The 25,794-nt window shown below is 38.0% G+C and overlaps 1 protein-coding gene across 1 annotated transcript in view; it reads left to right on the forward strand.

The window, feature by feature from the left end:
• Window positions 1-11,724: 11,724 nt before the first annotated feature.
• SMC5 (structural maintenance of chromosomes 5) overlaps window positions 11,725-25,794 on the forward strand; it is a 91,131-nt gene continuing 77,061 nt past the window's right edge. Inside the window, 3 exon segments of the mRNA XM_028509163.2 lie at window positions 11,725-12,015; window positions 16,864-17,005; window positions 23,434-23,486. Of these exon segments, the coding sequence (XP_028364964.1) occupies window positions 11,831-12,015; window positions 16,864-17,005; window positions 23,434-23,486 (380 nt within the window). The 5' untranslated portion in view covers window positions 11,725-11,830.

Raw genomic sequence — 25,794 nt, forward strand, 5'->3', positions numbered from 1 at the left:
TGTAGAATGCTAACTTATTATAATGAGTGTATAATGAGACTAAGGGTTTACCAGAAGATGAAATCAGTTCATCAACACGGTGTGTTGGATCGAGCTGGTGTTCTGCTAGATGGTTCTTGGAGCTCTTGTGGATGAAAACAGGCCACATAGTAAACCTATGTGGTTTACTCGGGGGAGGCCTGTGTGATGGCCTTATAAACTCAGAGACCTAAAGTAACCACATAGGGCAGTCTGAAATTAAAAACTTTTCTAACTAAAAGCAGGCCACTGTGGGCAGTCATGTCCTAGACTAGAATCTTCCCTAAAAAAGTCAATCTTTACCTTAATTCACTGTCTATTGTCCTTTTGCATCTATGATAACATATGCTTGGAATGTCTTTTTTTAAATATATTTTATTGATTACGCTATTACAGTTGTCCCATTTTCCCCTTCACTCCCCTCCACCCTGTACACCCTCTCCCACCCATATCCCCCCTTTACTCATGTCCATGTGTCATAAGTTCTTTAGCTTCTACATTTCCCATACTATTCTTGCCCTCCCCCTATCTATTTTCAACCTACAATCTATGCTACTTATTCTCTGTACCTTTTCCTCATCTCTCCTCCTCCCATTCCCCTGTTGCTAACCCTCCATGTGATCTCCATTTCTGTGGTTCTGTTCCTGTTCTAGTTGTTTGCTTAGTTTGTTTTGGTTTTGCTTTAGGTGTGGTTGTTAATTATTGTGAGTTTGCTGTCCTTTTACTATACATGTTTTTTTTTAATCTTCTTTTCTTAGATAAGTCCCTTTAACATTTCATAAAATAAGGGCTTGGTGATGATGAACTCCTTTAACTTGACCTTATCTGAGAAGCACTTTATCTGCCCTTTCATTCTAAATGAAAGTTTTGCTGGATAGAGTAATCTGGGATATAGGTCCTTGTCTTTCATGACTTGGAATACTTCTTGCCAGCCCCTTCTTGCCTGTAAGATGTCTTTTGAGAAATCAGCTGACAGTCTGATAGGAACTCCTTTGTAGGTGACTGTCCCCTTATCTCTTGCTGCTTCTAGGATTCTCTCCTTCATTTTTACCTTGGCTAATGTAATTATGATGTGCCTTGTTGTGTTTCTTCTTGGGTCCAACTTCTTTGGGGCTCTCTGAGCTTCCTGGATTTTCTGGAAGTTTATTTCCTTTGCCAGAATGGGGAAGTTCTCCTTTATTATTTGTTCAAATACTTGTTCAATCTGTTGCTTTTCCTCTTCCCCTTCTGGTACCCCTATAATTCGGATGTTGGAACTTTTAAAGATGTCCTGGAGGTTCCTAAGCTTCTCCTCATTTTTTTGAATTCTTATATCTCCATTCTTCCCTGTTTGGTTGTTTTTTCTTCCTTCTGATCTATTGTTTTGAGTCCCAGTTTCCTTCCCATCACTATTGGTTCTCTATGCATCTTCCTTCATTTCTTTTATGGTAACCTGCATTTGTTCATTTAATTTGCACCAAAATCAACCAATTCTGTGAGCTTCCTGATCACTAGTGTTTTGAACTGTGCATCTGATAGATTGGCTATCTCTTGGTTGCTTAAAATGATGAGTCCTGGGGCATTGATCTGTTCTTCTGTTTGAGACATCTCTCTCTTTTTTTTTTTTTGTTTTGGTCTGGTCGCTCCTGTTATGGTGAGGGGCAGACCCTTAGGTGTTCACCAGGGCTGGGCACCCCAGTCGCTAGATTGTGACGTTGTATGTGGGGGCAGGGGTGGGAGGGAACAATGGTGGTAGCTCCGTTCTCTGCTCTCTCTGAGATCCTGGGTTGCGCGCTCTGCCCTGCTCCATAATCACCGCCTCACTGGGTCTGCCAGCTGCCACTTGTGTACTCAGGGTCCACTTGCTGCAATCTTGTGTGCCCCAGAGGCCTTATGTGCCCCCCAGTTGCCTTATGTGCCCAACTCTCTTTGCTCTCTTCACTGAGACCCGCACTGTGACCTGTGCCCGGCTGCTCCTCTCTGCCCCTCCTACTGGTCTGGATGAATGGGTCTACTTCAACTTCTTGGCTGTCCGACTTCCATTCAGATAAATTCTCTGTCAGTTCTGGGTGTTATTCTACCTCTAAATTGTTGTTGTCCTAATCTTGGTTGTGTGTGGAGGTACGGTGCGTCCACCTATGCCCCCATCTTGGCCAGAAGTGGAATGTCAAATTTCCTTCTTTTGGACTCCTCAAAGCACAGGCACCGCACCAGGAGAACACAAATCCCCTCATTGCTGCTGGTGTCGTGTTCAGTGTTGCTTGTTAACTTCCTGTACCCACCTATGTAAAAGAAATATATGTCTGTCACTTGACTTTTTATCCATTCCCAGAGGTTTCTCCACTTTGCTTTCTTCCACCACTCTAATCTATTTCCTGGATATTTCATGTAACTCCTTACAGCTCCTCTTTTGATTGTAATGTATAAAATAAGGTGCAAAACTGCCATTTTCTGCAGCATTTTTTCCAATCCACTGAGGTTTTGCTTCCTGGCAATTGTAGTCAGTTTGGCTCAAATCTACTCATAAAAATCCTTACAGCATTAGATGTTTCTACATTGACACCCTTACTGATTACAGACCTTTGTCCACATACCATATCTCACCCCCTACCCCCCCCACTCCAAGATTTTGTTCCTCCTTATTTTTAAGTGGTTATTGGGGCTGACAGTGTGTATCATTTTCTTAAAGATTCTCTAATATTGCATATACTAAGCTTCTGTTTGTTTCAAATGTTGCAAGTATCTTTTTTTACCTCCACCCCCCAAGCGTATTATGGTGACTTAGATTCATGAAAGCCCTTAGTTTTTAATGTATATGAATTAACAATCTTTTAATTTTATTTATGGTTTATATATATTTTGTCTTATTTAAGAAACTCCTCTCTACCCTGTGTTTTTTGAGGTATTCCTGTGTGGTTTCTTTTTATACAGTTTTTTGAAGATTTTATTTATTTTTACAGAGAGGGGAAGGGAGGGAGAAAGAGAGGAAGAAAAACATCTATATGAAAGAGAAACATTGATGGGTTGCCTCTTATACTTGCCCTGACTGTGGGAACAAACCTGCAACCCAGGCATGTGCCCCAACCGGGAATCGAACTGGCAACCTTTGCTTTGCGGAATGACACCAATCCAACTGAGCCACACCAGTCAGGGCCTATGTGATTCCTTCTAAAAAATTAAACTTTTGCCTATTACCTTTAACTCTTTGATTCACCTGGAGTTATATCCGGTAAAATTGCTAAGCTCTCTATTACTTCTTGGAATAGACTCTATATTTACATTCATTTCCCATTGTGGCTGTAACAAATTACTACACTTTTTGTGGCTCAAAACAACACATTTATTATCTTACACTTCTGGAAGCCAGAACTCTGAAAATGGATCTCATGGGGCTAAAGTCAGTGTGTTGGCAGGGCTGTGCTCCTTTAAGGGAGGCGCTGGGAGAATACATTTCTTGCCATCTCTAGCCTTTATTAAAGGCTTCTCACATTCTTTGGTTCATAGCCACCTTCCAACCATGTCATCAGTCACATCTGTTTTTATTGTCACATCTGTGATTCTGATCCTCTTGCCCCCCTCTTACAGGGACATTTATGATTATACTGGGCCCACCTGGATGATCCAGGATAATCACCCCATCCTAAATCCTTAACTTAATCACATTTGCAATTTCCTTTTGCCATGTGAGAGAATATATTCACAAGTGCCAGCAATTAGGATGTAGGCATTTTTGGGAAGCCTTATTCTGCCTACCATAATTTTCTTTTACTATTAGGTTAGATTTCTTAATAAGCCCCGTTTTGGTTTTTCCTTTTCAACTTTTGTATTTGCTCTTCTTTCATACCTTATTTAGCAAACTAAAATACCCAATATGAGCTCAATAGAAATAGTGATGTTACCATTCTTGACTTGTTCCAGAATTTGAGATTATTTCTAAGTATTTAATGAAAGAATATGAGTTTGCTGGAGATTTTTGGGCTTGACTTTTATTGGTTAAAGGAAGTTTTCTTTTACTTGTTCTTTCTAGAAATTTTAACCATAAATGTGTTGAAAATAACTGAATATTTTTTCTACTTCAATCTTTCTCCTGCAATCTTTTAATAAGAAGAATCACATTACTTGATTTAATTTGCTAGTTATTTAATCAACCTTGCATTCCTGTAATAAAATCCAATTAGTTCATGAAGTATTTTACTGTTTTGAACAGTGGTAGATATTTGCATGTGTATTAATAAGATAGAAACTTTTCATTTCTTTTAATTTCCTTAGAAATTAGGGGATTTAGACACAGTTAAGTCATAAAAGGAGCTGGAAAGGCTTCTTTCTTTTTTCTGTCCTCTGAAAGAGGGGGTAGGATGAGAGCAGTGGTTCTCAACTGGGGCAATTGCACCCTTTAAGGGACACTAGCAATATCTGGAGACATCTTTGGTTGTCAAAATTGGGGACGTGCTACTGGTATCTAGTTGGCAGAGGGCAAGGATGCTTCTGAGCATCCTACAATGCAGAGGACAGCTGCCTCCTCTTCCCCCAACAAAGAATTTTATCTTACCCCAGATGTCAATAGTGCTAAAGTTGTGATTTTTTGTCTCATTCTGAATAAATAATCACTATCCTAATTTTGTAAGCCAATGCTTAGGGCAGGGGGAGTAATAGAAATTCTGTTTTGATTAATCACAGTTACTAAGAAATTGGCCACAAGCTACGATTAGTGTAATAAATGGTCTAGCAATTCCAATTCTGGGTAACTATTCTAGAGAAATGCTAGCACATATCCATAAAGACATGTCCAAGGACGTTTCCTGAAGCAATGTTTGTAAAAATGAAAAACTGGAAGCAATCTATATGTCAAATCAGTAGGGTTATGGATAAAGTATGATATATTTATACTAAGCCCTAGAAAAGTTCAAAGGAAACCAAATTTATATGAGTCAACATGGATATATCTCAAAATTATATTTTTGAATAAAAAACCAACTTGTATAACTATTATCATATTTTCATGTTAATAATTAACATGTAATACACTATGTGTTTATGTAACACACTTACGTGATGTAGCCACACTCAAATTATTACTATATGTTTTCTCTGGTTAAAATGCATGTGAAATATTAAAATGGCCTCAAAGGACATCACACAATGAACAAGTGTGAAAGAGCAGTTATCTAGGAGATGAGGGGTATAGGAATAAGATTAAAAAATAAATGCCAAATGCCACTAATTTTATCTGCATTGTTCTAATTTTTAAAGACAAATCAAATATTTCATGTTTAAAGTTTTAAAAAGTGGATTATAGAAAAGTAGATGAAATCAAGGCAAATTGTTAGTGTTAATTTTTGATTGTAGAAATACATAGATGAATGGTTGTTAGATTCTGCTTTTTGGATTTTCAAACTTTTTCAAATAACAAAAACACAATTTTGATGATTAAAAAAAGAGCTTTACGGCTACCAATCTAAGCTGTGGAAGTCGGATAGTAACACCAACAAGTTTATGGGAGAGTTCAGCAGCACCCTAGCTTGAAATGCTGGGATGAAATGTCACTCTTGGTGACTGATACCACAGTACTGAATTTAATCATTCATGTAGCTAATTGCAACAGATTTTCCACAGTTTGACAATTACCAACTTTCTTTCCTTTGGGAAGTAACAGGGTGTGAGAAGGAACACTTGCTCTCCTCCCACGTGCTCCTGCCCTAGCCTGGGCAAGAAGGACTATCACTTTACTTTGCAAGGACCTGCAGAAGAGATTGCACATAGCACTTCAGCACCTGTTTGTGATCTTTCTGAAATTAAAGGTAAATGCCTTCTGGAGCAATGTCATACTGTCCCCCCCATTTTATATTCTTAAGAGAAATGAAAGCAGGGTTACTTCCGACCAAGATGGAGGTGTAGGTAGACACACTGTGTCTCCTCACACAACCAAAATAAGGACAACAAAAATTTAGACACACAAAAAAACAACCAGAACTGACAGAAAACTGAACTGCATGGAAGTCTGACAACCAAGGAGTTAAAATAGACACATTCATCCAGACCGGTAGGAGGGGCGGAGTCAGGTGGCTGGGTGGAGAGGGGTCTTGGCAAACAAAAAAGCAGTGACTTGTGGACCCTGGGTGTGCAGGGTGGCAGTGGGCAGACCCAGCAAGGCGTACACGGGGCTGGCTGACCAGGTGGTCACAAATTCATGCGTAGATAAACCAGGTGAAACTGGGGAGTGAGACAGACTGCGCAACCCAGGGTCCCAGTGCAGGGAAATAAAGCCTCAAAACACCAACTGAAAACACCTGTGGGAGTTGAGGCGCAGGGAGAGACTCCCAGCCTCACAGAAGAGTTTGTTGGAGAGATCCACAGGGTCCTAGAATGTACACAAGCCCACCCACATGGGAATCAGCACCAGAAGGGCCCAGTGTGCTTGGGGGAAGTGGGGGAGGTGACTGAAGTCCGGCACAGAGAAGAGCAAGCACCATTGTTCCCTCTCTGACCCTGCCCCCAAATACAGCATCACAACCCAGCAACTGGGTTGCCCACCCTGGTGTACACCTAAGGCTCCTCCCCTCATACATAACAGGTAGTACAAGACAAAAAAAAAAAAAAAATGGCCCAAACAGAAGAACAGATCAAACCTCCAGAGCAAATTCAACTAAGCGACAAAGAGATAGCAAACCTATCAGATGCACAGTTCAAAGCAATGGTGATCAGGGTACTCACAGAATTGGTTGAATTTGGCTGCAAATTAAATGGAAAAATGAAGGCTACACTGAGTGAAATAAAGGAAAATGTACAGGGAACCAGTAGTGATGGGAAGAAAACTGGGTCTCAAATCAATGGAGTGGACCAGAAGGAAGAAAGAGCCAAACAGAAAAGAATGAAGAAACAAGAATTCCAAAAAATGAAGAGAGGCTTAGGAACCCCCAGGACATCTTTAAACATTCCAACATCCGAATTACAGGGGTACGGGAAGGGGAAGAGGAAGAGGAAGAGCAACAAGTGGAAAAGTTATTTGAACAAATAATAAAGGAGAATTTCCCCAATCTGGCAAAGGAAATAGACTTCTAGGAAGTCCAGGAATCTCAGAGAGTCCCAAAGAATTTGGACTCAAGGAGGAACACACCAAGGCACATCATAATTACATTAGCCAAGGTAAAAACGAAGGAGAGAATCCTAGCAGCAGCAAGAGATAATAAGACAGTCACCTACAAAGGGGTTCCCATCAGAATGTCAGCTGATTTCTCAAAAGAGACCTTACAGGCAAGAAGGGGCTGGCAAGAAGTATTCTAAGTCATGAAAGGCAAGGACCTATATCCAAGATTGTGCTATCCAGCTAAGCTTTCATTTAGAACGGAAGGGCAGATAAAGTGCTTCTCAGATAAGGACAAGTTAAAGGAGTTCATCATCACCAAGCCCTTATTTTATGAAATGTTAAAGGGACTTGTCTAAGAAAAGAAGATAAAAAACATGTATAGTAAAATGACTGCGAACTCACAATAACTAACAACCACACCGAAAACAAAAGCAAAAACAAACTAAGCAAACAACTAGAACAGGAACAGAACCACAGAAATGGAGATCACATAGAGGGTTAGCAACAAGGGAGTGGGAGGAAGAAAGGGGGAAAAGGTACAGAGAATAAGTAGCATAGATGGTAGGTAGAAAATAGAAAGGGGGAGGGTAAGAATAGTATGGGAAATGTGGAAGCTAAAGAACTTATGACACATGGACATGAACTAAAAGGGGAATGTGGGTGTGAGAGGGTGTGCAGGGTGGAGGTGAATGTAGGGGGGGGGAATGGGACAACCGTAATAGCATAATCAATAAAATATATTTAAAAATTTTTTTAAAGTAAAAAGAAAGAAAACAGAGTTAGCTCTAGGCTTTGTTAGCATGACGTATCACAAAGAACACTTGAAATCTGAGATTAATTCCTAATTTTTTTTTAGTCTTTCAGTTGGTTTTTGTATCTAAGAGATGAAAATTTGAGAGTCATTCATACAGAATATAAAATAAGTTATTAAAAAGTACTTCAAACTGTACTTGAACAATGATTAAAATTAAAAAATAGAAAAAAAGTGCTTCAAACAGTAGTAGCTGGTGTGTGGTTAATGCTGTTGGTATTAAGTGTTGTTACTAATATTATAGCTATTACTACAGCCAACTCTAATACTAATATGCCTGTGGTAAGAAAAAGCAGATATTCTCTCTTGTATGATTTTAGAAACAACTGTTAAAAAATTGAAAACTTTAGAGATAAGTATCCTTAGCTTCAGCAGAAGCTTGTTCCATAGGGCTTTAGTGCCCCTGGGGAAGGATGCTGATTCTCCTCAGAACTTCTCTTCCCTGCCTAGATCTTCCCCATGAGTTCTTTAACTAGGTCTGTTAGAAACGTGTATGACAGGAAAGTGGAGGGAGCAGAATGGTCGTTCCTGGGTGCCAAAAACTCAGGTTTTAGCATGCGACTTCTTTCCTCTCAAGCCATGAGGGGTTCACTTTCCCACTTTCAGAATTTGCCCAAAGCAAAAGTAATGTTTTTTTTCTCACTTGGTACGCAAACCAGAAGAGATTATTCACGTTTACCTGTGAGGGTTCTGGTTAGAACCGGAATCTCAGTGCAGTCCCATTCCATGCCATCTTGCCCCACCTTCCTGGTATTGTGGCATCATTATCAAGGGCTTGAAGTGAAGCCAAGGAAGAGAACACGGAAGATGGTGTTTTGATGGTGAAGTGAAACGCATAGTCCTTGACCCTGCCCCTGTCTGGCAGCATTTTGTTTGTATCGGTTTTCAAGTTCCTCCAGAATGAAAGGCCGTCACTCAAAATGGCCCCTGGTTACTCACTCCTTGGTCAGTGGAAAGTTAAATACAATTACTTTGCCATACCTATTAATTAGCAAGGATGGGGTGATGAAGTCAGCTGATGACTGAACTTTGAACCCTAAGAAGTGTAGGACTAGATGTTGTGGCTCATTCACTCCTTAACATATTCTGGTTAATTGATAATCTTTCTAAATAATTTATCCCTCAGTCTCTTTAACCACCACTCTTTGCAGGACAGTTGTCATCAGTGGAATTAAAGAATCTAGATGTGGCAAGATAGATTTGTATATTTTTATGAGTGCATGAATTTTTTTTAAGAATGTTAGGCTAGCACTGAGCTATTATAGTCTGCAGAGTATCCTTGGTTCATGCTAACTTCCAGTCATACAAATGCCAACAAAAAATATTTAAGTCAATTATAGTACATCTACACAGTTACTTAAAATTATGTCATAGAAAAATGTTTATGACATGGGAAGATACTCATAATATATTCAGTGAGAAAGGGGGATTAAATAATAGTATCTATAATTCATGCTGCATTTTTTTAATGAAAAGAGCATACTATACATATGAAAGTAAAACATCAAAAAATACACCAAAATCTTAACAGTTATTAGTCTGGGCAAAAGAATTATGAATAGATTTTTTTCTTTGTGAGTTTGGTTTCTGTGTATCTTGAAGTATCTTCATTTAGCATGTATTGCTTTTGTAATTAAAAACAAACTTTTCCTTTTTAAAAGATGATGGTAGAGTATGACTGGCTGGCTTCTTAGACAAGAAATCATAGTGTATGTGCATGTGGGGTCATCACAAGATCAGAGGCTCATTCTTAGCTTCCAAGTTTATAAGCACAATTTGATTAATTCGCTATTGAAATGATGATGGCACAAAAATGATCAGACTGGTTCCCTTCCCTCATCTCTCATCACCACTGCCTGTATTATTTTCCCATTAGGATAGAGTCCCCCAAAAGTGTGTGGAATTCTTCAAAGAATTTGACTCTTCTATGGCTCTGAAGCAAGGGTACCAAATGAGGTACTTTTTTTTTTTGTATTAGCAATGCAGGGTTGACAGGGCTACCAAATTCAAAGAGAGCAAGACGTGGTTGTCCTCAGGCAGTTTTATTTGCAACAAGGGAGTCAGGCAAAGCTCTGTCTCCCAGAAAGGAGGTTTAGCCATTGCTTATAAACACTATTTAGTTAGTTACATGTTTTCTTCCTTGCAGTTGGCTAAACTTCAGGTCAAGCTCATCCGGTTGCAGCCGAATCTCCAAAGCATTTAGTAAAAACTGCCCAGACCCTGAGAACTCTGTCTTATCTAACAATACAGTGCCCTCCTATAGCTACTGAGTATTTTTATTATCTTCTGTCACTTGACAGTTTTGAAATTATTCTTCTTTATTTTAATTTGCTTTTTCAAAACAAAATTCTAGTAGCCATGAAAAATTCACATGCTTTTTCCTCATTCTACTTCCTTTGGTGGGAAAAAGCAGAGATGTGGGGAAGGAGCATAGTTCTACTGCAACAGCTTTTTAAATGGCCTCCCCACTCCCATGCTTGACTTCCTCCAAACAGCAACCAGAGAAGTCACTTTAAAACTTTAGTTGGATCAACTTCCTCTCCTGCTTAAAACCACCCAGTGGCTTCCCAATGCTTTTAAAATAAAATTCAGCTGTGCCACCACGGGCAAGGCTGTGCTGTGCAGTCTTGTTTACTGCAGCCACACAGGCCTTTGTTCCTGAAACATCCCACTTGTCACATATGAGCCTTTGTCCTTGCCTGTAATACTCTTGCTCATTGACGTAGGCACTTGGCTCCTCCTACTCCTTCAGGGTTTTTCGCTCATTTATCATCTCCTCAGACGTGCCTTCCGCGTCTCCCCCATCCAATTCATTGTTTTAGTTTGTTTATTGCATCTATCACAGCCTGAGATGATCCTTCCTTCGGTGGTTCACTGGTTCTTTTTCTGTCTCCCATACCACAAAGCAAGCTAGGAGACAAGAAACCTTAATTGGCTCCTTTACCGCAGCAGCCCCCGCCTGATTAGACGTTTAATAGTTAAGAGAATGAAGAGCTACGTAGACCTGCCTCAGTGCTCCTTTTTTTTTTTTTCAGTGCAGAAATTAAAGTTTATTGGCAGGGTGCCAAGCAAAGGGACATAGTGAGTTAATGCTCAAAATCTGAACTCGCGGTGCCCTTCATCTTTACTGAAGGGGTTAACTAGACGAATGTGAGCGGGTTTAAGTGGAAGCACCCTCGAAATGAAGCCAGAGCTCCTGCATTACAACAAACCTCAGGAGCATGAAGTCTTGATAGGGTATGGGGGAGCCAAAGGGTGGAGAGTAAATAGGAAGAATCAACGAAGAGTAGTCTCTTTTCACACGTCGTACTTACTTAGTACAATGCTTTAAGAGACACATTTGGGTATAGAATCACTTCGAAGAGTTTCCTTTCTTTTTTTTAGATAAGGGGGACGGATTGAAAGCAAACAAGAAGCAAACTGAAAAGAGTAAGAGCGAAGACCTGCGAGTCCCTTAGCACTTTGGCGGAATCCACACACCCGGTTGCACGCTGCCTGCCTTTGTGCCCCCGGCCCCGGGTCCTCAGCTCACCCCAGCGACCCAGGCCCCACTGCAAAAGCCTCCTTTCGTCCCTTCGCAGATCTGCTTCCTTGGAGCGCTAAAAGAGCTTTCAAAACACTAAATGAAACTGACATCCCCCCTCCCCCCCCAAAAAAAGAAACCTGAAAATTTCAGGAACGTGCAGAAAAAGAAGGCCCGGTCTCCGCATCCCGCTGGGTCCCCCACCCACCTCCACCCGCGCTCTCCTCCGCGCAGATCTCCTAGGTCCAAGGCGGGGCCTACCCGCTGACGCCGCCGGGCCGGAACTGCGCAGCCGCGGGGCGGGCTCTCAGGTGGGGTCGCGCGCAGAACAGTTCGCGCGGGAGCGGGACGTCAGGGCGCTGGGTCGGCAGGTCTGTAAGAACGGGAGCTGCTGCGGGGCGAAGGGGAAGCCAGGATGGCGACTTCGAGCCGGAAGACCTCGACCCCAAGCCCCCTGGCCTCCAAGAGAGCTCACCCGAAAGATCCATCGTCGGAGGTCCCGAGCAAGAGTAGTAGGAGTTCGGCGCCGCCCCTGCCGTTGCCGTCGGCCGGACCTTTTGTGGAAGGGTCTATCGTCCGCATCGCGATGGAGAACTTCCTGTGAGTGGTCGGAGGCCGCACGGCGGCGGGGAAGGCGAGTGGGCCCACAGGCTGGGGGGCGCGCGCGGCTTGTGTGCGCGCGTGGGTGTGTGTGTGTCTAGCTTGTGGATCTTGCAGTGAATTTGTGACTGGATTACCAGCACATCTATTCGTAGGCTTTGGAGATTGCTGTACGTGTCGGTGTGCTAGGTATGTGTCTTGTGTGATAAGATATTTTTAAAAATTTGTTCTACCAGCGTCTTTTCAAGGCGTCATTTGCTGGGCAGTGGACGTAGTGGGGATTAGGTTTCTGCCCGCTGGAAGCACGGCCTACCGAGGAAAGACATAATCTGTAATTCACAAAACTGTGGTCTTTAGGGACTCCCAGGAAGCAACAGTTTAATCAGAGTGCTAATGAGGTTGCAAAGTACAAGAAAATTAATCTTTACTGTCAATTGTTGGGCCTCTCAACGGACCCTTGTCCCCTACTAATCCACTTTTTTTCCCTAGTTCCTACCTTTCTCTCCCTCCAGGCAGCTAATAATCGTACTAATCAATGTGTTTTAACACAAATACCTGTTAGTATAGCACCTTACAGTTCATTTGATCATGATGTTTTGTTTTGTTTTCTTATTTTATTTATTTTTAGACAGAGGGGAAGGGAGGGAGAAAGAGAGGGAGAGAAACATCAATGTTTGGTTGCCTTTCTCAAGCCCCATACCAGGGGACCTGGCCCGAAACCCAGGCACGTACCCCAACCGGGAATCGAACCGGCGACTCCCTGGTTTGCAGCCTAGCGCTCAAACCACTGAGCCAAACCAGCCGGGCTGATCATGATGTTTTTTAAGCTTGAACAGAGTGGCGCAGGGGAAACAATCGCAGTAACATCAATATTATTTTCCAAGCACCTGTAATGCCATTTATAGAAGTAGGTGTTTTATTTATACAATGCTTTCATTCTTTCTTCACAACAACTCTGCATTATCTCTTGATTAGATAAGCTCACAGAGGTTCATTTGCCCACACTTACACAGCTTGTTAGTAGCTGAATTACTGTTTGAATCCCGATCAGGCAAGATCATCAATGAATTACCAACGATAATAATGTATATATCAGGATGCCATTGGGACACAAAGGATGAAGTGGTTAATATCTTCCACAACTGTGAGAAAGGGCTTTCTTTGTACGGACGTTATAAAAGTCTTAAAAGAAGGGAAGAGGACTGTGGACGGGAGGAGCTGCCTGCAGCAGTTTGTTATATTTAGGAAGCATCAAGTATTTTAGTAAGCTAGACCACAGGAGGTGGACATAGGTGGTACCAAAGAGGTAGGCAACTGTTGAGGTCTGTGTTTACTGTGTTAAGGAATTCCAGCTTCATTCTATAAACAGCCAGGATGCATATTAAGTAAGGAATGACATGTGATTTAGATTACTCTGGAAGCATTGTAAAGGATGATTTAGAAAGGGTGCAAGATTGGAGATAAGAAGACCTTTGCAATACTAAGACAAGGGGTGATCAGGATTTGAACCTAGAAGTTGCACTGGGGAGTAGAAGCGGAGAGAAAAGAGATTTGATGGGAGTTGGCTACAGATTAATTGTGAAGCATGAGGAGGGTAAGGGAGAAGTGCAGCGTTAGCTAATTGGTCAGATATGGTGCTGTTCAGAAGAGGGAGCAATTTGGAAAGAATAATAATAAATGCCTTTTGGATCCTGTGACTTGAAGTTTCCTGTGGGGCATCTAACAGATCTTCCATAGGCAGTATTTTAACTGTCTGAGGCTTACAGAAAAATGTGAACAGCCAAGAGATTTGGGGATCACACATATAAGTGTCAAAGTTGCAGAAATGGTTCAGATTGCCCAAAAGGAAATATAGATAGGAGGAATAGAAGGCCAAGTACAGAATCCTGGAGGAATGCCAGCAAAAGGATGAGCAGAAGAGGAATTCACAGGCTGAGAAGAGACTGTTGGGGGAGGTAAGAGAAAAACCAAGGGAGAGTATTTATTAAAGAAGAAGGCTAGGAAAAAGTGTTTCAAAAATATCTGCTATGTTGAAGTCAGATAATAGGACTAAAAAAGAGCCCACTGTGTTTAGCAATTAGGAAATCTTTGACCCTTTGATGAAGCCATGGAAGAAGAAAACTTTTGCATTCATAAAAGAATGAGTGAGGGAGTAAACTTGGATGTGAAGAGGATAATTGCAGAGCTGGAAAATGCAGAGCTAAGTGAGGTTTTATTTTCATAGTGAAAGGACTTGAGTTTTAGAAATGAAGTAAGAGAGATAAGCTTAGGCAACCGAAATGGTCTGGGAAAGAATGGTCGAAGGAAGGATCCCTATGAGTGAACCAAGTTAAGTAGGGTTGGGAGTGGAGGGAGAGATTTCTAGGCAAAAGGAAGAGCATGTGCAAAGGCTTTCTCTGAGGAAGGAAGGAAGCCTAAAATAGTCAAGAAACTGAAAAATTCATCATAGGTAGAATTTAGAAGTCTAGTTAGAGAAGAGGGGGAGGGAGGTAGAAAGTAGAAAAAGGGGAAGCTAAATTATGAAGGATCCTATTTTTTCTTCTTTTTAAATTTTTTTTGACAAGTGACTTCAGATTTGCATGTCTATGAAAATGATTTGGTGGTTGATGGAGGGGTGTTGTATGCAGAGGTTAAGGAGATGATAGAATAAAAGCTAATATAAAACTACTACGTAGGTTTCTGATATGGGCTGTGGGGTGAATGATGGTACCATTCACTAAGAGAACAGTGGGTTTTGTTTTGAATGTGCTAAGTTTGGGGCGACTGTTGTGGGGCATCCAAACAGTTATTGAGGTGGTGATATAATTTGTAGGTCACCTGGGCTGACTTTCAATATATGGATACTACCCGAGGCCACAGAGAATACCTGAAATACCAGGCAAAGTATATAGTGTGGGCCTTTGACAATAGCAGTTTCAGGGGAAGCTTAGGCAAAAGGGAACTCACAAAAAAAAATTTCCCAATAAACATAAGAGTCAGAACAGTTAATTTTTTTTAAATACAAAGGATTTGCTTTGTTTTTGGGAGCTCTTCCTGTTTATAATGTACGTGTATTGCATAGGCTGCAGATTCTTATGCTTTTTTTGTTTTCATTGTTTTCTTAAATACTAGTTGTATCACTATTTTAGTAAGACAGTCGCACAGAGATTTCACAGAAGGAGATTCAACTGTTAAAAGAATGGGGCTTGTGTGTTGTGATTAAGAAGTTCCAAGTCAGGTAATTTTCCAGATGTGTGAAATTCCCCAACTAGTTTTATTTTAACCATTATAAAGGATTCTATCAAGATCCAGCTGCTAACAGAACAAAGCCTCTGAAAGATAGATGTTGTGCAGAGATGTGGGGTAGAAACCTGCCAGAAAATACTTCTTTACCACGTGTTTTTATCTTTATTACCACCTGGCATTTCAAAATTGTTAATTTCTTTTGAGTATTAGAGTTGAAGTGTGTTTGGTTAAATTACAAGCTGTGGCAAAAGTAGGTTTACAGTTGTGAGTATGTGAAACATGGTTTATTTTACTATCTATTAATTATTGTATATTTTCCATATGAACAACTGTAAACCTACTTTTGCCACACCCTATATTTAGTAGGTTAGTAGCAGTTAAAACATTTATTTTGGGGAATTAGTTGATAGCTCACTGAAACCCCATGGGAACAAGACATTCTTTATGGGTTTTAATTCAGGGTATTCGAAGATAAGCAAGAAAGATGTGAGTCAGAGTTTGCTTCACACTTCGCCATGGCTGTCTCAGGCGACTGCCAGGGATTAGATGCTGTTGCTGTAGGTAGCGTGCTAGACAGCGTGCAGCTTTCTGGCACAAGGGAATATTGCACTGTTACTTGGTGGTGATGCATTCCTGTTTCCTTCCATGGGAATAAATTTTATTTGAATATGGACTGTGCCTTCCTGGGTAAATTTCTGCCAACAAATTAAAGGAAATGGATGTAATATTTTTAAATTAATAAGAAAATGAAACCAATGGGTTGATGTATATCTTCTGTTTTCTAATTAGAGTAAAAACAATTTGTTTGGATTCTTTCAAATATTAGACTATGAGAAGTTGCCATTAAGTATTGTAATTAAGACAAATGAAATGTAAAAATCTACAGACTTCAAATGAGCTATGGCTTCTCTTACATAAAATTTTTAAAGATGTATTTTATTTGTATAGTAGCTTTGATATATTTTTCATGTCTTATAATTGTTCAAAAGGAATAAATAATATCAAATTTGTTTTATTCAACAGACTTATCCTTGAAACAGGCATTTGAAATCTTATTTTTCTAGTGTTTTTATTTTATTTAGTTTTTAATTTTATTTTTCAATTACATCTGATTATTTTGCATTAGTTTCAGGGGTACAGCATAGTGGTTAGACAATCATATACTTTACCAAGTGTTCCCGCTGATATTTCCAGTACCCACCTGGCACCATACATAGTTATTACAATATTAGTGACTATATTCTCTATGCTGTACTTTACATCCCCATGGCTATTCTATAACTATTGTATCAATTGTACTTCTTATTCCCTTCACCTTTTCTACCCAGCCTACCACCCAACCCTCAGCCTGTCAATCATCCATTTTTTCTCTGTATCTGTGAGTCTTTCTGTTTTGTTAATTTCTTTATATTTTTCTTTAGATTAGCTCTTTTGTTTTTTCCACTGATTTTTTCCCCTCTAGTTTATTAACAACCTATAATAATATTAAATTTGTAAGATGAGCTGGCTCTGAAAGGAATTTTAGTTAGCCTGTAGATAATGATAATGTAAAGCAAGAAAAATGCTTTGGTAAAGAAAATGTTATTCTTCTCTGCTTAGTAATTTTACCTCTTTCTAATTCAGAACATACGATATCTGTGAAGTATGTCCTGGACCCCATTTGAATATGATTATTGGAGCTAATGGGACAGGGAAATCCAGCATTGTGTGTGCCATTTGCCTTGGATTAGCGGGCAAACCTGCTTTCATGGGACGGGCAGATAAGGTGAGTTAACATAAGTACTTTTTTAAAAATTTCAAAGTGGTGACTTGCTTTTAGTGAGAAATCAATTTCTACATTTCAGTTCCTTTGATGTAGCAGAAGTATAGTGCTTGAATATAAAGAATGAAGTTGGAAGGAAGAGAAGGTGGGGTGAACTTCCCATTTCTAGAAGTATTTTGGGCTGTATCTATATGGAGAGAAATTCTCCGAGTATATGACACTTGAAGTTCTTAGATAGTCCAAAATGTTGTTGGGTTGTTTTTTTTTTTTTTTAATGTATTGCTGGGCTTGTGGAAAGGTGAAGTAAATTTACCAATGACAGAAACAAAATAGTGTGGATCTGAAAACTTAAGCAACTCTGGAGTTGTTTTTTCAGGGGCACTTGCTTACCTTGTACCTAAAAGCCTGGCTTTGGATTGGTTCCATGGGATAGGGGGCCCTGAAGGTGGTGGGAAAGGGCTAGAATATAAAACAAAAAGCCAAGCACTATATGCAGCAGAGAAAACAACATCTTAGAATGGGACAGTGGGGTTACTTACTTATCTCATTGTAAACTCTGAATACAATGGGGGAAAAAAGCAACTCTTCCAAAGAATTCTTAACCATAAGACTTAACACATATTTGGGGCTCGAATTCATATTACCTGTATGGCCTAACTATCATAAATGGTAATTTTAGTTTAGAGTGGTTTCAGTTAGTAATATCTCCGGGCATTGGCAGAAGTAAATGCAAATCTTCTAAAGGAAAATAGCCTCATTCTGTCCTCAAAAGAATTCAGACATAAAAAAGCCTAAGAAATTCATGAGTCCATAACTAAAAATCTCAAAACATAGGGCAAAATGAATCACCAAAAATAAAAGCTAACAAAAATAGCAGACTATACAATCAGACTATAAAGCTTGTAAATAGTGTAAAGTAGGAATATTTAGTTTAAGGAAATAAAAGAACTTTGCAAGAGTAACAAAGAAATAAGTAACAAAAAGATTAGGTAAATTTGAAAAAGAATCAAACAACTTAAAAGTACTTTTGATAAAGGGTTCAGTTCTCAACTTGAATTCACATAATCTAGCTGCAAAACATAAGGAAAATCAGCAGAACTCTTTTTTTCAGCAGAACTCTTAATGAGAAATTACTGATGAATAAACACAGTAGGAGGTCTAATAATAGATCAATTAGAGAAAACATTTGTAAGAATACAGGCATACCTTGGAAATACTGTAAGTTTAGTTGCAGACCACTACAATAAAGCAAGTATCACAATAATGCAAGTCGCACTAATTTTTTGGTTTCCCAGTTCATATATAAAAGTTATGTTTAGCCCTGGCTGGCGTAGCTCAGTGGATTGAGCGTGGGCTGTGAACCGAAGTGTCACAGGTTCGATCCCCAGTCAGGGTACATGCCTGGGTTGCAGGCCATGACCCCCAGTAACCGCACATTGATGTTTCTCTCTCTCTCTCTCTCTCTCTCTTTCTTTCCCTCCCTTCCCTCTCTAAAAATAAATAAATAAAATCTTTAAAAAAAAGTTATGTTTATACTACAAGGTGGTATATATAGTAAGTGTGCAGTAGCATTATGTCTAAAAAAAAGTACATACCTTAAAAAATACTTTATTGCTAAACAGTGCAAACCATGTGAGCTTTCATTGAGTCACCATCTTTTTGGCATTGATAGACTCACTCAGCGCAAGATAGCCACAAAACTTCAGTTTGTGTATTAAAAAAATCAGTATCTGCAAAGTGTAATAAAATGAGGTATTTCTGTACATAAGATCAGCAATTAAGCTTGAACTAATGGAAAGGTTATAAACACTGTGGTCAACAATTGGAGAGCACACATTCTTTTTAAGCACAAATGGAACATTAAAAACACCATCTACTGAGCCGTAAAGCAAATATCAGAGAATTGTTACCATATTCTCTCTTAACAGAGAGAAATAATAACAAAAAAATAGCTAAATTTATTCCATTTGTTTGGAATAAAAAATATACCTCTGTGTTATACACAGGTCAAAGGAGAAATCTTAATGGGAATTAAAAAATAAGAGCAGAAAATAGTTCACAATGATATACTAAGCCCCACAAAACAAAAACTACTTCCAAAAAGATTAATGAAATCAGTAACTTCTGAAAAGATAATGTAGGTGGTGGTAAAGAACAAAAAATAAAGGAATGAAAAAGGTAGCAGTTAAGGTATGTTACCTTGTGATCCAAACACCCCCAAATTTAAGTGGTTTGAAAATACAAACGATTAATTCTTGCTCTTGCTACTTATTTTAGTGTAGATCCTTTGTCATGACTTAGGTACTTAGGCTAATGGAGTCATTTCAATACAAACTTCCATGATTGTCACATTGGGGAAGGGAATTGGCTGGTAACATATCCTATAAGAAGTGATACATCTTTGTTTCACTCAAATGGCAGCAAAGCAAGACAAAAGGACACACCTTGCATCAAAGAAAATGTGTAAATACAAATCTGCCATGGGCTTGACAGAGAAGCAGAATATTCATGAACTGCCCTGGTGGTTACCACTGACACATTAAATTTTAAAGGATTTTAAGTGCCCTGACTGCTGTGGCGCAGTTGGTTGGGTGTTGTCTCACAGAGTGAAAGGTTGCTGGTTCAGTTCCTGGTCAGGGCACATGCCCAGGTTCAGTTCCCAGTTGAGTGACTTACAAGAGGCGACTGATTGATATTTCTTCCCCTCTCTCCCTCCCTTTTCCTCTCTCTAAAAATAAATAAATAAGTAAAATTTAGAAAAAGATTATAAGAGAATATTATGAACCACTTTATGCCAATAAATTTTAAATTAAAAAAATGAATATATAGGTTTCTACAACTATAGAAATTATCAAAACTGACTCAAACAAAAAAAATAAGTCAGGTGTTAACATTTTTCTCAGAACTCTAGACAATTATGGATTAGTTCAACCACAATAATTACTTATTTTACATAGAAAATATGACTGTAGGTACCAAAATTGGTCAAAGAGTGAGAAAATTACAAACCTGTCTCATTCATGAATATAGAAGCAAAATTCTAAAAAAAAAGAAAGAAGGAAAAAAGAAACAGCCTGCTGAATTTAGTACATAAAATGCATAATACATCATGATCAAATTGAATTTATTTAAGGCATGGGAGAATGATTGAACATTAGAAAAACTTTTAAAGAACTGCATGGTCATCTCAATAGATAAAATATTATTAAATTCACAGTAATTTATGATTTAAAAACTCATAGCAAATTAAGAATTGATGGGATCTTAATTTTATAAAAGATATCTATGAAAATGCGTAGCAAATTCGGGAATAAGCCGAGGTCACCTACTATCATGGCTATTCAACGTTGTACTAGAAGACTGACAAAAGATACAAGTTGGAAAGACAGAAAACTGGTCACTCACAGGAAAGTCATTCACAGGTCATATGAGTGTCTGCGTAAAAACCACACACACACACACACACACACACACACAAAACTCTAGATAAGCTTCCTGAGCATTAATATGGAATTTCTCAGGATTGCTAGAAACAAGATTATATAGCAAAAGTCAGTTGCAAAAGTACACTAACAGTGAACAGAAAAATATAATAAAAATAGGTACCATTTACAATAGCAACAAAAGTACAAGTTACAGAGCAGTAAGTAAACAAGACATGTATGGACTATATGCAGAAATTATAAAATTTTATTAACAAACTTTATTAAGACTTAATATGAAATTATAGTAATTTAAGACATACGCTTTTGGTCTAGAAATATAAAATAGACCAGTGCGATGTGACAGAATTAAAAGCCCAGATATAAAACCATAATTAGTATACTCTTGATTTACAACAAGTGACACTGTAGATGTTGGGGGGTGGGGGGGTGGGAATCAATAAATGGTACTGAGACAGTTGGCTGTCCGGACAGGAAAACAAGAAATTGAGTGCAATCCTTACACTTTAACAAAAAATAATTTAAGATGAGTTGAAGATGTAAATGGGATTTACCTAGAAAGGTTATTTTTCAAAGGTTTTATTTATTTATTTACTTTTAGAGAGAGGGGAAGGGAGGGAGAAAGACAGCAAGAGAAACAGCAGTGTGGGAGCAATACCTGGATCAGTTGCCTCTTGCTTGCCCCTGACTGGGGACCAGGCCCACAGCCCAGGCATGTGTCCTGACTGGAATCAAACTGGCGACCTCTCCGTTTGCTTGGGTTGCTGGCCAGGTGCCCAGTAGGGGGCATGTGAGGGGCAAGTACACATTGATATTTCTCCCTCTCTTTCTCCCTCTCTTCCTCTCTCTCTAAAAATAAATAAATAAAGTCTTTTAAAAGAAGTGATTTCTGAAGTTTCATGCTAGAGATTTCTCACTGGATGATGCTCCATGGTTGGGTAGACCAGTTGAAGTTTATACTGATTAAATCAAGCCACTATTGAGAACAGTCAACATTAAACTACACGGGAGGTAGCTGACATACTCAAAATATCCAAATCAATAAAGTTATTGGTGAAAATGAAACATGAATCTTTTGTTTTATAGAAAAAAATTAAATAGACTTTTTGGCCAACCCAATACGTGGTTTTATTTCTTAAACAGTACATGAGGTACATATATACCATTTGGTATATATTTCACATAGAAACCTGTTTTAAAAAGAAAGTCTTGAGAGTTCAGTTGATACCCTACTGTAAAATATTCTTGAAACTTGAAATGATTCTTTACATTTTTCTGAAGTTATTGTGAATATTGCAATATTATCAAAACAATATTAAAAAAAAACAATACAAGTTTCTTAGCCAGGCCAGAAATTTAATATAGGGCTATAAGATTGAGGCATAGATTGCTTAAGATTATAAAGAAACCTATAAAAACTATGTGTGTGTTTTTAATGTTATATGGGAAGCATTTATGAGGTAGAAAAGATACCACTCTGTTAGTAATTAGACTTCTGACCTTAGTTAATTGGCTGGACTTCCATTTTTCTTTATTTCAAAAATAAGGGGGTTGGAGTAGATAACTTCCAAGGACCAAGGCAGAATTTTACAAATATTTATGTAGTTTTTAATTGTCATAAATTATTTATTAATTCTTATCTCTGCATAATGGTTTGCTAGATTGAACTCCAAGGTGTGTATAGTAAAAATAGATTGGGCTGTGACAATTTTCACCGACCTTCCATATATTTTTGTCAAATGAAGACACTTCTCATCCTTAAGTGGTAGTGGTTTTTAAGGAGGCTGTGCAGTGCATTTTCTTAGATGATAAATTGCAGACTTTGGGTATCCAGAGATGTACGAGTATTTAGGGACTTCCCATTTACTCAGCAAACATTTTTAATGTTGTCTTTATGTTTAAATGCTAATATAAAAATTTAACACTGGCATGTTGGGTATCATTCCTATATGTATTCTACAGTAAGAACTGCCTTCTGATTTTTTTTTCCTGCTTGGTACCAAGTATTTTGATTGCTGCAAGCTAATACAGATGACACTGCTACAAAAATGCCATTGTCTTTTTTATTTATGAAGAAACTGAAATAGGTTACATTTTTGCTTTTCTCAAGATCATGTAGGAGTGATAGAAAGTTATCTATTACTTTCAAGTTACAAGAATTGACTTTTCCATCTTTCTGGGACTCGGTGTCATCATTTATTAAATGGATATAACACATATCTCATACGGTAGCTTATGAGTATTAAATCAGAAAAATTATATGTGAAGAGCTTAGCAAAGCAGGATATAGTAACACTTAATAAATGTTAGTTGTGTGTATAATTGTCATCACTGCTGTTACCACTATTAAAAGGATAATTACTTCCCAGGTGTCTTATAGCGTGATTTAAGATCAGTCTGATTTTTTTATGCTCAGAGTCTGTTTTCATGCTTACGCTCATACACATATGGAAACTAGCTCAGATAGTCTTACTTAAATTGTATTTACCCTGTGTATTGCTCTTTTAAAAAATATACTTGGTGACAGTTATGTCCTAATTAATAACTGGATAAGTTACTAATATTTAATCTGTGCAACTACACTGAAGTTTCCAATAACTTTAGTGAGATTGGATATATAGCTCTTTATGGCTATTCTGTAGAACTTGTTTTCCTACTGTCTCTCTTCTCTCTGAGAGTGTGTTAGGTGTAGTGGCTAAGAACGCAAGCTCTGGAGCTAGATTACCTGGGTTTAGATCCTCGATCTGCACCACTTAGTGGCTTTGTCATGAGTTTTGTAAAAGGCTATCTGGCATATAAAAAGTTCAGGAAATGGTAACAAATAGTATTGCTTTTTGTGGGTAGAAACAATAAAGGGGCATTTCATACAGAGTAGTTTTTGAGTTAATCTTGATCTGACAAATAATAACAACTGCTAAATCTCTTATTCTGAGAATATCATTACACAGCTCACTATGTTTTTTTGTTTTTGTTTTTTTAATTTCTTAGGTTGGCTTTTTTGTGAAGAGAGGGTGTTCCAAAGGCATGGTTGAAATTGAATTGTAAGTGTTAAAAGTGCTGAAACTACTTTTATCCCTAAAATTTCTTAAGCTTATGTTCATGCTTTCTTGATGACTTTAGAAAAGAATAATAATGTAGTATTATGACATAAATATTGGAAATATTTCAAGAATATTTAATCCAGATAAAAATTTGTAATGTTTCTTTAAAACCAAAATTGTAAGAATTTTCTTTTGGAAAAATTATTAAGGAAATTGTAAGTTTATAGGAGATAATGCAATAGAAATATAACACTGTTACATATTCAGTATGATATTGCAGGGGTTTTTTTACAAATTTAAGATATTTTTGTGTGCTGATTTTGAAAGTAATACTTGCTTGTTAAAAATGTTAATAATATAGAAGTGTATAAAGTTGAATATGAAGGTCTTCTTGATGTAATTGTATTTCTCAAAATACACGGTAAATAATTTGGTGAATCTCGTGTATGGCAAGTACTTGGCACCAGTGTCACCATTTTCCATTTCCTCCTTCGTGGCAGAGATCGATAATTCATTATGGTATTCATTTTCCTCAAGCCTAGATGTTACCAGTTTATCACTCTTGGCACCCATTTCTGATGAATCTGACTTAGAATTTAAGATGAAACCAGTTGACTATCTTGGTGTATATACTTTCAATCTTTTACAGATGACAATGCACGTGGTTTAGGTGATTTGTAGAAAGTTTTTTCAGGGGGAGTGTTTATAGAAAGTCATGGAATTTTTTTAGCTGAAATAGCTCTTAAAGATTATCTGGTAATCCTGTCATTTTATGGGATATGAGGAAGTGATCTTTTTTCTCAAAATAGTTAAAAAAAGTTTTATTTATGTAGAGATGAGTAGTAAGTACACATGGAAGTAAAAAGAAAATAGATTTTACTTACCTTATTAAAATATGATGAGTATTTTACTGAAGGATGCAAAACCAAGACCTAAATAAATGGTGAAACATATTCTGTTCCTAGAAACATAAATTTAATATTAACATGTCAGTCATTTCCAAATTAATATATACATTTTATATAATTCCAATGAGAGTCTCAACAGGTAAGTTTACAAGTTGATTCTAAAGTTCATCTGAAAGAATAAATGTGCCACAAAACCCGAGGAAATTCTGAAAAAGCAGAATCATGAATAACATATTTGTGTACCAGATGCTAAAGTATACTATAAAGCCGTTTATAGCATGGTATTGGTGCAGAAAGAGCAGCAGAATGGAGGAAATAGGGACAGAGCTGAATGTATATGAGAATTTAATTTGTTGTAATGGTGGCTGTTTAAATGGGTGGTATAATTACTCATACTGAGTTGGAATAATTGCCTGTTAATGTTTTTTAAACAGAAAATAGGCTATATGTTTACTAGTTATCAAGGAAATCAAAATAATGATTTTTCCCTCTGTTTAGGAAAATTAAATCTAAAATTCATTAATGTGAAGGTACAGGGAAGTTAATCCTGTCATGCACTGTTTGTGGGAGCCTAAGCAGTATATCATATTTGGCAGTATTTATTGTCCAAAATAGAATTTTAAATAGAAATATTCTGCCCTGGCTGGCATAGCTCAGTAGATTGAGCGCGGACTGGGAACCAAAGTGTCCCAGGTTCAATTCCCAGCCAGGGTACATGCCTGGGTTGCAGGCCATAACCCCCAGCAACCGCATATTGATATTTCTCTGTCTCTCTGTCTGTCTCCCTCCCTTCCCCTCTAAAAATAAATAAAATCTTTAAAAAAATAAGTAAATAAAATCTTTAAAAAAAAAGAAATATTCTTTGATTTGGTTACTGTTCTAACAAAGGTTTACTCATTTGCACAAAATTAGCTTTTTCCTAATTTTAATAGTGAAAAATTATAAACAACTCAAAAGTCCATCATTAAATAAAATTTGATATATCATATAATATCCATTATGGATGTATCCATATTATTCAGCATAAAGAGGAGTGAGGTCTTGATAGATCCTAGTTTGTGTGGACCTTGAAAATATTATGCTCATTGAAATAAGCTGGACACAACAACTATAGTCTATAATTCCATTTATGTAAAATGTTCAGAGTAGGCAAATCCATAAAGACAAAATAGATTAGTGGTTCCTGGGGTGTGAGGGAAGGAGAGAAATGGGGAGTGACTTCTTAATAGGCATGGGCTCCTTTTGGGTGTGATGAAAAAACTCTGAAATTATAGAGTGGTGATATTTGCACAGCCTTGTAAATATATTAGAAACCTTTGTTGCTACATACATTCTCTTACCTTAAAATGGTGAAAATGATAAATTTAATATTATGTATATTTTCCCACAATAAAAAAATT

The sequence above is a fragment of the Phyllostomus discolor genome, chromosome 3 (genome assembly GCF_004126475.2).
Source record: "Phyllostomus discolor isolate MPI-MPIP mPhyDis1 chromosome 3, mPhyDis1.pri.v3, whole genome shotgun sequence".
NCBI classification, from domain to species: domain Eukaryota; kingdom Metazoa; phylum Chordata; class Mammalia; order Chiroptera; family Phyllostomidae; genus Phyllostomus; species Phyllostomus discolor.